Source organism: Carcharhinus amblyrhynchos, chromosome 15 (assembly GCF_965287045.1).
Source record: "Carcharhinus amblyrhynchos chromosome 15, sCarAmb.v2.hapA, whole genome shotgun sequence".
Lineage (NCBI taxonomy): Eukaryota > Metazoa > Chordata > Chondrichthyes > Carcharhiniformes > Carcharhinidae > Carcharhinus > Carcharhinus amblyrhynchos.
The window spans coordinates 78,306,401-78,318,480 of NC_137338.1; the positions used below are offsets into that span (position 1 = coordinate 78,306,401).

At 51.4% G+C, this 12,080-nt stretch overlaps 1 protein-coding gene across 1 annotated transcript in view; it reads right to left on the reverse strand.

Annotated features, from left to right (window-relative positions):
* Positions 1–12,080, reverse strand: part of LOC145353499 (protein bicaudal D homolog 2-like) — a 36,333-nt gene that overhangs the window by 10,513 nt on the left and 13,740 nt on the right. The window contains exon 2 of the mRNA XM_080204307.1: positions 3,531–3,743. Coding sequence (XP_080060433.1) covers positions 3,531–3,743 — 213 coding nt within the window. The remainder of the gene's footprint in view (positions 1–3,530; positions 3,744–12,080) is intronic.

Sequence of the window (12,080 nt, forward strand, 5' to 3'; positions counted from 1 at the left end):
TACACGTCATTCAGACCCTCCTGCCTCACAGCATCACTACCCCACTTAAAAACAATGATTTCTAGGCTTTTCTAAGTCTCCTTTAATCTTTTTGACGGCCGTGCCTTCAGCTGGCTGGGGGATTCCCCCAAGCACTGGAATTCTCTCCCGAGGTACATGCGCGTCTCTCTCCTCCTTCAAAACTGACCTCTTCAACCGAGCCTTAAGAACATAAGAACATAAGAAATAGGAGCAGGAGTAGGCCATCCAGCCCTTCGAGCCTGCCCCGACATTCAATAAGATCATGGCTGATCTGTCGTGGATCAGTTCCACTTTCCCGCCCTCTCCCATAACCCTTAATCCCCTCGCTTATCAAAAACCCATCAACCCGCGTCTTAAAAATATTTAGCGAGGCAGCCTCCACCACCTCAACGGGCAGAGAATTCCAGAGATTCACCACCCTTTGAGTGAAGAAGTTCCTCCTCAACTCCGTTCTAAACCGCCCCCCCTTTATCTTGAGGCTGTGCCCCCTAGTCCTACTGTCCTTTCTGAGCGGGAAGAGTCTCTCCACCTCTATCCTATCCATCCCATTCATCATCTTATACGTCTCAATGAGATCTCCCCTCATTCTTCTAAACTCCAACGGAGTACAAGCCTAGTTTATTCAGTCTCTCCTCATAGCTCAACCCCCTCAACTCCGGCATCAGCCTAGTAAACCTCCTCTGCACTCCCTCCAAGGCCAAAATATCCTTGCGTAAGTACGGCGACCAAAACTGCACACAGTACTCCAGCTGCGGCCTCACCAATGCCCTATACAGCCACAGCAAGACCTCCCTACTTTTATATTCAATCCCCCTCGCTATGAAGGCCAGCATCCCATTCGCCTTCCTGACCACCTGCTGCACCTGCAAGCTGGGTTTTTGCGACTCATGCACAAGGACCCCGAGGTCCCTCTGCACCGTCGCCTGCTGCAGCCTTCTATCAGCCTGTCCCTGATATCTCGATGGGCTGAATGGCCTCTGCCTGCACTGTACGGATTCTATGGTTCTATGATCTCATGTGGCCTGGGGTTAAATTCTGCCTGCTTTACACTGCAGTGATGGCGCCTTGGGGACGTTACTGGCACTATGTGAATGCACATCGTTTTGCACACACTGGATGAGCAGACGATTGCTGTCGCTGGCCAGCAGAGTGCACACAAGCCTCTCCTTCCTCCCAGACTGAGGAACACACGTCTCTGCTCTATGTGTGCGTGTGCACTTTGGCCTGAGGACAATTCGAGGCTGGCTGCTTCCAGCTCCAGACCCTCTGCAGCTTGGCTGCTGTGTGGCCAGGGCCCCTCACTCACAGACCCAGCCCGTTCCACTGGAGAACAGTACAAACTCTATCCCTCTCCATCCTGCAAATCCTTCGACACAGCTGGAAAACATCTCCTCAACATCAACCCCTCTTTCCCCATCACTCCCCTTCTGCTCCCCTCCCCGCTTCACTCATCCTCCTCTCTCCCCCTTCTCCCAGGTCGAGAGCGAGAAAGTATGGCCGGAATTTTACCGCTCGGCCCCACCATGGGAATCTGAGCTAGGCTGTAAAATCCCACCCCACGAGTGGATGTTTGTGAGTGCTTCCTCCACACTTGGGAGAGAGGGAAGCAATGTGGGAGGAGGCTCGTGTGCAGCCTAAACACCAACGCAAACCAGCTGGGTCCAATGGCCCCTTCCTCATGCTGGGTTTCCGGGCAAGGGGAGGCCACTCTGCGTGCTGGCCCTTTGATGGGGCAAATTCAGTCCACCCCATCTGTCCTCCCCCAGCTGCATGGCCAACTCCCCCTTTCCAATACCAGGGACAGGAACAGCTTTGGAAACCTGAGCGCTCCGACTCCCTGCTCCCCTGACAGAGACAAACATAGCCTCCATCCCTTGTTTCCTCCCTGCCCGAAAATCTCTGGCAATCTCCTGTCTCAAATACACCCGACACCCGTGCTTCCTCTGGGAGCGGGGGGGCTGAGAATTCCAGAAGATTCCTCTCCCTCGGAGCCAAGAGATTTTGCCTTGTCTCGGTCCAAAGTGGACGCCCCCTTATCAAAGATAAACCGTGCCACTTTCTGTCAAAGCTGGAAGCCCCGAGGCTGGGAGTCTTTCTGTGTTCGGTCTTAACTGACAAGCCGGTTAGTTAACAATCTCACGTGACTGTGGTTTCCTCAGCTTCCTGCTCTTTCCTTCCAGTCCAACACCTTGAGCTGTTTGCCACCAACTAGGTGCTAAACTTGAGTGTGAATTAACAAAGAGAGCAAACCCACAGTAGTATCTAACCACAAACAGGAACAGGAAGCAGCCATTTAGCCCCTCTCGAGTCTGTTACACAGGAACAGGAGGAGGCCATTCAGCCCCTCTCGGGGCCTGTTACACAGGAACAGGAGGAGGCCATTCAGCCCCTCTCGGGGCCTGTTACACAGGAGCAGGAGGAGGCCATTCAGCCCCTCTCGGGGCCTGTTACACAGGAGCAGGAGGAGGCCATTCAGCCCCTCTCGGGGGGCCTGTTACACAGGAACAGGAGGAGGCCATTCAGCCCCTCTCCAGCCTGTTACACAAGAACAGGAGGAGGCCATTCATCCCTTCTCGAGCCTGTTATTCTGGAACAGGAGGAGGCCATTCATCCCTTCTCAAGCCTGTTGTACTGGAACAGGAGGCAGGTCACCAAGCGAGGGATTCCTCTTTGGGGGACTTGGCCTGACTTCTTACAAAGGGAACATCCTCTGCAGTCAAAGGATGCTAATTGGTGGTCAATTCTGATTAGCTGAGGCGTTGTCATGGAGAAAGCAATGGAAAATGACAGAATACCAGGGAATTCAAAACAAAGGCGGGAGGCTTGAACTGATTCTTTTGTTTGCAGAGGACAGCTCCCTGTTTATGAATACAGGGCACCTTGAGCACGCATAAATGAGTCACATGACGAGCTGGACCGATGATCTTAAATTAGTTGTTAGTGTAGGTATTAGTGGACATGGAGTTCATAGAAACTGTGCAGTGCAGAAGGCCGCCATTCAGCCCATCAAGAACACACTGACAACAATCCCAATGAGATGTTAAGGGGTTAACATCCCATGAATCTCCTATGATCTTGGCCATTTGTAAAAAGGTTTTGCAAGCTGAGATCCTATCAATCCCGGGACAATAAGGGGCAATTTTAGCATGGCCAATCAACCTGTCCCACATATTTTTGGACTGTGGGAGGAAACCGGAGTACCCAGAGAAAGCCCACGCAGACATGGGGAGAATGTGCAAACTCCACACAGACAGTGACCCAAACCGGGAATCGAACGCGGGTCCCTGGCACCGTGAGGCAGCAGTGCTAACCACTGTGCTGCCCAGCGCACCCGTGACTGTCTAGCACACTCAGAGTTACTCAGCATGTGCTGCCTCATTGCAGAATCATATCAAACAGTGGACCTTTTGTTCTGGGCCTCAGAAAGGAATGAGAATGGCAGGAGGTTCTTTGTGGGACTGTAAATCGCTGGCGCGGGCACAGGGGCCTCGAGGGCATTGGGACAGTACCTTTTTCACCTCCTGCAGCTCGCCGTTCAGACGCTCGTTCTCAGAGAGGGTGTTGGTGAGCACTGTCTTGGTCTGTTTGCATTCCGCCTGCAGCTCCGCGATCTTGGTGGACAGGGCGCCCTCCTTCCGCGCCGCCTCCCGCAGCAGAGTCTCCTCCCTGGTTTCGCCATCCGCTGCCACTTTCTTCTGGTTGCTGCATGCATCTGCGAAGGCCTGCGGGGGGGCGGGGGGGGGGGGGGGGGGGGGGGTGGGTAGGAAAAACAAAACAAGGGAGACGTGATGAGAAATCAGCCGCCCGGTTAAATTGACGTGGATGGACGGTTTGCGGTGTGGGGAACGTCAGCACAGAAACACTACAACGCAGGTCACAAGACAAGGAGGCAACACTCGAGGTTATACAGAGCAGGGGAAGACCCATTCAGCCCCTTCCGAGCTTGTTGCACAGGCACAGGATGAGGCCACTCAGCCCTCTAGAGCCTGTAACACAAGACCAGGAGGAAGCCACTCAGCCCCTCTCTTGAATCTGTTACACGCGAACAGGAGGAGGCCATTCAGCCTCTTCTGAGTCTGTTACACAGGAACAGGAGGAGGCCATTCAGCCCCTCTCAAGCCTGTTACACAGGAACAGGAGGAGGCCATTCAGCCCCTCTCGAATCTGTTACACTGGAACAGGAGGCCATTCAACCCCTCAGGCCTGCTGCTGGCCCTTATTCAATACCATTGTGACTGATCTTCAGCCCAGACTCTGCTTTCCTTGCCCCAACCCACAGCCTTTGAAAATCTCACGCCCTCCATCTCAAATATAATTGGACAACCGAGTTTCCTGACCCTCGGGAGTGAAGAGATTGCATAAGAACATCAGAAATAGGAGCAGGAGTAGGCCATCTAGCCCTTCGAGCCTGCCCCGCCATTCAATAAGGTCATGGCTGATCTGTAGTGGCTCAGTTCCACTTTCCCGCTTTCTCCCCATAACCCTTAATTCCCTTGCCTACCAAAAACCTATCTACCCGTGTCTTAAATTTATTTAGCGAGGTAGCCTCCACCACTTCAACGGGCAGAGAATTCCAGAGATTCACCACCCTTTGAGTGAAGAAGGTCCTCCTCAACTCCGTTCTAAACTGCACCCCCCCCCTTATCTTGCTCCGTTCTAAACTGCCCCCCCCCGCCTTATCTTGCTCTGCTTTGGAGTCCAAAATGGCTGCTCCCTTATCCTGAGACACTCCCTCCTGCTCCAGATTCCCCAAGTGGGTGTGGGGGGAGAGACTGCCTCTCCCAGGGAAATCAGATACGTTTCTGTAACATCGCCTCTCATTTTTATAAACTCAATCTTTCTCCAGGAACGGGCCCAGTGAACCTTCTCTGAACAGGCTCCGACGTGGGTAGATCCCTCCTTCAGCAAGGTGGGCAGAACTGTACACGGCACTCCGAGTACAGCCCCACCAAAGCCTCAGAGTCTCGGCAGGGTGTCCCAATGCCCAACCGAATCTGGAGTTTTTCCCTGTGGGTTATGTACAAGGACACCCAAATCCCTCTGATTGCCAGGACTCTGGGTCTGGAAGGAATCAATATAATTGCTGGAATGTTGCTGGCGTAAGGACTGGGGCGGGGGCGATGACCTTTATGTTGTTGAAAACATCTTCGATCTTTGAGCCAGATGGTGCGAGGGAGTCAGGGAGTGATCCCCTTCACACATCTCTGCATCAGCCTCTCGTGTCTCAAAAGGGTGGGGGGGGGATATCCCCTCCCCGTTGTCACGTTCTGCCTCGGCTCCCGCCCAGCTCACTTTGCTCTTGGGCTAAACATCTGGCAGCTGTTTCGCAATGTTTCTGGATTCACAGTCTTAGCAATAATACCACTGGGTCCCCGCCTCACTGACTATATCTGCCGGATCCTCTGGCAATCCTCCTCACTCAATCTTTGTATCATTGGGATGACAGAGACCTGGGGCAGAGTTTTACAGCCTTGCTCGGGTGCGACCAGAAATCCACCCCCTCCCCCCAAACCAATTTACGTTACTGGAGCTTCACCCATGCCAATTCTGTGGCGGGAAGGTGGCAGAGTTCCGGCAGTGGCTGCAAGGTGACCAAGGATGGGAACTAAGCATTGAGGATATTCAGAGTTTAGGAAGGGTGAACAGGAAGGAAAAGGTGCGCGGAGTTGCATTGTCGATTAAAGAAGATATTGACACAACACTGAGGAAAGATTTTAGCATAGACGACGTGGAATGTTTATGGGTCGAGTTCAGAAACACCAAGGAGCAAAAAAAAAAATTCACAGGGGTGGTATACAGGCCAAACTGTAGTGGTAACGTTGGGGAAAGCATTAGACAGGAAATCAGAGGTGCATGTGTTATAGGAACAACTGTGAGGAGTTGAGGAGGAACTTCTTCACTCAAAGGGTGGTGAATCTCTGGAATTCTCTGCCCGTTGAAGTGGTGGAGGCTACCTCGCTAAATATATTTAAGTCACGGGTAGATAGGTTTCTGATAGACAAGGGAATTAAGGATTATGGGGAGAAAGCAGGAAAGTGGAACTGAGCCACTTCAGATCAGCCATGATCTTATTGAATGGCGGGGCAGGCTCGAGGAGCTAGATGGCCTACTCCTGCTCCTATTTCTTAAGTTCTTGTGTGATTACGGGCGATTTTAATCTGCAAATAGATTGGAAGAGTCAAATCAGTCACAGTACAATACAGGAGGAATTTCAGGAGTGCATACGGGATGGTTTTCTGGAGCAATTCGTTGAGGGACCAACAAGGGAGCAGGATATCTTGGACTGGGTGTTGTGCAATGAGAGAGGATTAGTTGGCAATTTCGTTGTGAGAGAACCCTTGGGGACGAGTGACCACAGTTGAATTCTTTGTCAAGGTGAATAGTGACGCAGTTGATTCTGAGCCCAAATCTCAGTAAAATATGATGGTACGAGGCATGAATTAGCCATGACGGACTGGGAAACGTTACTGAAAGGAAAGGCAGTGGACAGGCAATGGCAGACACTTAAAGAACAAATAGTGAACTCCAGAAGTTGTTTATCCCTGTTTAGCGCAAGAGAGAAAGGACTGAGGGGGGGAGGGGCGGTGGTGGTGGTGGATGGAGTGGAGACAGAGAGTGAGTGCGAGAGGGGGAGAGGGATCCCAGAGAGAGACAGAGAGGGAGAGAGGAGAGAGTAAAAGAGAGCACAGACATGGGGTTCCACGGAGGGAGGGAGAGGGGGGAGGGATTGGACAGGCATGGGGTCCTAGAGAGACATGGAGCCTAAGCAAGAGAGAGAGAAAAAAAAAAGGAGAAAGAGAGAGGGGAGAGATGACACAGGGTCTGAGACAGAGTGAGGGTAGACACAGGCTAAGAGAGACAGAGATTGAGGCAGACATTGCAGGTAGAAGTTACTGAGAATTTGCACTAACTGTGCTGCAACTCTCACACAGACAGTCCAAATACTTCTCAATGTCCCTGCCCCCGCCTCCAGCCTCTCCCGGAATTGAGGCGGTGTGAGTAATGCAGTTTACTATGGAGCTGTAATGTAATCTGCTTATCCATTCTTAAGTATGTTCCATTTATACTCCAGGGAGGCCTCAACCACTCCCTGTGGGAGCGACTTCCACATTTTCCCCACTCTGGGTGAAGGCCAATTCCTTTCCCCATTAGTGACCGTCGTAGATCGACCTGGGTGGACACGGCCGCCTACGCATCTGCTCTATGTTGACCCTACCTACAGGATATCTATATTATATGGAATCTAAAGGCACTTAGAAACACAAGGACTAATTAGGGGCAATCAACATGTCTGACAGTGGAAAATCATGTGTCATACATTTGATTGAGTTTTTTTTTGAAGGATTAACAAGAAGACAGATGAGGGCAGTTCCATCAATGTTGTCTAATGGACTCTGACAAGGTACTGCATGGTAGGTTGTTGCATAAGTGGGAGGTAGCCAATTGGATACAAAATTGACTTGATGACAGAAGCCAAAGGATGGTTGTAGAGAGTTTTTCAAACTGGAGACCTGCGGCTAATGTTGTGCCTCAGGGATCAGTGTTGTGTCCACTGTTATTTGTCATTTATATTAATGATTTGAATGAGAATATAGGGGGCATGGTTAGTAAGTTTGCAATTGATACCAAGATTGGTGGCATAGTGGACAGTGAAGAAAGTTATCTCCAACTGCAGTGGGATCTTGATCAATTGGGCCAGTGGGCTGACGAATGGCAGATGGAGTTTAATTTAGACAAACATGAGGTGATGCATTTTGGTGGATTGAACCAGGGCAGGACTCACTCAGTTATTGGTCAGGCGTTGGGGAGAGTTACAGAACAAGGAGATCTAGGAGTACATGTTCATAGCTCTTTGAAAGTGGAGTCACAGGTGGACACAGTGGTGAAGAAGGCATTTGGAATGCTTGGTTTCATCGGTCAGAACATTGAATACAGGAGTTGGGACATTTTGTTGAAGTTGTACAAGACATTGGTAAGGCCACACTTGGAATACTGTGTACAGTTCTGGTCACCCTATTATAGAAAGGATATTATTAAACTAGAAAAAATGCAGAAAAGATTTACTAGGATGCTACCAGGACTTGATGGATTGAGTTATAAGGAGAGGCTGGATAGACTGGGACATTTTTCTCTGGAGCGTAGGAGGCTGAGGGGTGATCTTATAGAGGTCTATAAAAGAATGAGGGGCACAGATCAATTAGATAGGGAAAGGTAGGGAAGTCTAAAACTAGAGGGCACAGGTTTAAGGTGAGAGGGGAGAGATACAGAAGTGTCCAGAAGGACAATTTTTTCACACAGAGGGTGGTGAGTGTCTGGAACAAGTTGTCAGAGATTGTAGTAAAGGCGGGTACAATTTTGTCTTTTAAAAAGCATTTGGACAGTTACATGGGTAAGATGTGTATAGAGGGATATGGGCCAAATGCGGGCAATTGGGATTAAAGAAAAACGGGCGGTGTGGACAAGTTGGGCCGAAGGGTCTGTTTCCATGCTGTAAACCTTTATGATCCTGATAGAAACCTTAGTCAGTCTATTAAAGTCCTCAATCAGGGTACCCTCAGCCTTCTCTTTTTCTAGCCAATAGTAATAGGCCTCTCAGTTCCAGGTTCCAGGTTCCATTGGCTGTGAATGTATGAATGCTCAGTGCAAAGTTCATACAATCCCTAGTGCAGAAAGAGACCATTCAGCCCATCGAGTCTGCACTGACCACAATCTCACCCTGGTCCTATCCCCACAACTCCACATATTTACCTTGCTGATCCCTCTGACACTTAAGAGGCAATTTAGCACGGCCAATCCACCTAACCAGCGCGTCTTTTGGACTGTGGGATTAAACTGGAGCACCCGGAGGAAACCCATCTGGATACAAGAAGAAGTGCAGACCCCACATAGACAGTGAACCACGGGTGGAATTGAACCCAGGTCCCTTGCGCTGTGAGGCAGCAGTGCTAACCACTGTGTGCCCGTTGCGCACTGGGGGAGAAATTCTGCACGTCAGCTGTGGGCACAAAAACCACACCAGCCTCAGGCACGAGAACCACGCCAGCCTCTCTCACTCCCACAGAGTGAGCTGTCTGAGCAACAGGCTGGACAACTGGTCCTGAAGATGGGCAGACAGGGTGTGTACACGATGCAGGGCGCGTACATGATGCAGGGCGCGTACACGACGTCATTTATTTTGAGATGGGGCGCACACAACCTCATTCCCAATGCACGCGTGTGCCTGTGCTCCAGATCACTCTGGGGCACATGCTCTGGGGTATAGGCAGCCGGGCACGGGCACACACAAACACTGGCACACACGCTCCCTCTGCGTGCAGACCCTGACACACAGGAAGCAGAGTAAACGGTGAGATTTAAAGAGGAAATCACAAGAGTTTCACAACAATGTGGCCCAGGTTTGTCTCTGACTCAACCCTAGAAATAAACAGATGCAGAGGGAGAGGGAGATTGGAGCCAGATTGCCCTGACTCACATCTGCCTGGCTCTGCAGCTGTGCCAATATCATGGACGTATTAATTTTCTCAATTAAAAACAGAACCACAACAGGACACAGTGTGCAAAAATAAAAAGAATGGGCTTGGTGTGGTAAATACCATTGGAACAGACAAACAGGCAGCACTGGAACTGAGATTTAGAGACACTGGCTAGTTTACACAGACAAGCCATTAGAATCATATGTCTAGATTTGCTTTGTGTGCGCGAATCCACAGTATAAATCAGCAGTAAACACCAGCAGCAGCGGAGGAGGAGGCCACTCAGCCCACTGTCTCTGTGATGACCCCTGTGAAAGAGCTATCGGCTGGAATTGTCTGGCCGCTCATGCTGGTGGGATTCTCTGGTCCCGCTGGCAGCGCATCCCTACCTGCGGGTTTCCCATCAGACCAGAAAATCCCACCGCTAGCAAACAAAGTGCCACCTTCCACGGGTGGGAAACATGCTGCTGGGAGGCCAGAGGAAATCGCCCATCTAATTAGCCCCACACTCTCTCTGCACCGTTCCCTGCTCTTACCCCCATTTTCCCTCTTCCGGTATCCCTCCCATTTCCAAGGGGGAAATCTACGGCACAGCGCCTTCCAGATCACAACAATAACTTAACAAATAAGTTTCCCCTCATTTTGATGCCTCCCCGTCCATCGATTCTCTTCAATCTGTGACCATCCCGCTCCCCATTACCCTGGGCCCTCTGGTTCCCGACCCTCCTGCCACTGGGGAAACACTTTCTCCTCATTCGCTCAATTGAAGCCCCCTCGTGATTAAATCCCCCCCTTAACCTTCTCAGTTCTAAAGCAGAACGATCCCAGTCTCTTTCTGCATGAATTGAAATCCCCTTATCCTCAGGGTACGTTCTGGGTAAATCCTCTCTCGCTCCCACCCCTCCTCTAGGCTGTGACATGCCCCCTAAGCCCAGAGCCGCTGAGATCGTACCGGTGGTTTACACAGCGCTATTACAACTTCCTTGTATTCTATTGCTAAACCTCAGAGTCTCAGGTGCCTTATAAACCGCCCCGTCTCGCTGCCAGAGATCTCGGTACGCACGCCACCTCCCTCTGCCCTTGTAAATATACAGCTAAACATTGATCCTGACCTAGGACTACTGATTATCACAGCACCTTACACATCTCCAGTCACCTCACACACACACTTCCACAGCTTCCTATCTTCCCACATGTAAACACGGTGGCTAAAAACATCCAGCAACCAAACTGCACAGCAAGATCCCACACAGCAATGAGATTGGTTATTGAAAGGAGAGTGGGCCTCAATTAGCGTGTGTGTGTGTGTGTGAGAGAGAGAGAGAGAACGAGAGACAAAGTCTGAGTTCAGAGTGCAGCCTCAGCCCCGCCCTCATTGTCTCATACCCCCAGAGCGCTCCCTCCGGCTGTCCCCACGCTGCCTCGCTCCCTCCCTCCATCTGCCCCGCACTCCCACAGTGCCCTCCCTCCACTCCACACTCTCCCTCCGTCTGCCCCACGAGCCTCCAGTTCACCCCACACTCCCTCAGCGCCCTCCTCCATCTCAGCGCCCCACCCCTCCCCCTCAAATGCAGAATTTTAATAGGGAAGGAGTAAGAGAGAGAAAGTTCAGCAGAATGTGTGTGAAAGGTTGCTGTTCTAAGGGGATGATCTGTTCCCCGTGGCGTGTACAGAATGTCACTATGTGAGCGTGTGAGTGGTGTGTGTGTGTGAGAGAGAGAGAGAAAGAGAGAGTGTGTGTGTGTGTGTGACAGAGAGACTGTGTGTGCGTGTGTGTGTATGTGTGTGTGTGTGTGTGTGTGTGTGAGTGTGCACGTGGGGTAGTGGGGGCAGCTGTGAGCTACCACCGTATCACCGCCTGCAGCTGCTGTCTGAAGCCTGGGAGGACAGGCTGCTGCCCTGCAGGACACGCCCTGTCCCAGTCAGCAGGGTGAGGTTACAAGCCCCCTACCCCAGAGAGATCATATGCCAATATTACCCTCCCCTCCCCCAGCCCAGGGGAGTGCCGCACCAAGAAGGGTTCGCCCACACCCACGCACCCACCACCCGCTCCCCCCCCCACCCCGCCTCCCGAGGGAGGGCCGCAGAGTCAGGAATGGGGGCATCAGGTGGAAGGATGTCTCGTAGACACGGAGTAGGGCGAAGGGCACGTCACGGCGCAGGAGCGCGAGTCACAGCGGCGTTAGGGACTGTGAAAATTTGCATGGGGCTGATTATAAAGTGAGAGGAAGAAAGGCTCACTCGGCGAACACAGAGGGGGAAGAGCAGTTAACAGAATACTTCCTCATTCAGGGGGTAGAGTTCAGTTTAAACGAGGAACAGGGGAGACGACTGATTGTATCAAGTATTAATCACCCTGTACGGTAACAACATTGAGGAATCGCTAGTTAAGCACATGACGGTCTGATAAATAGAGACAGCTGCAGCACTCTGGGTGTCCTCTGTGCCCACTGGGCACCGCAGGGGCTGGGCTGGATGGTTCAGCTCCCTCATCATTGAGGGTAAGGATATACATAGAGCCTCCTTCTCCTAACCATCTTCAGCTGCTTCATCAACGACCTTCCCTCCATCATAAGGTCAGAAGTG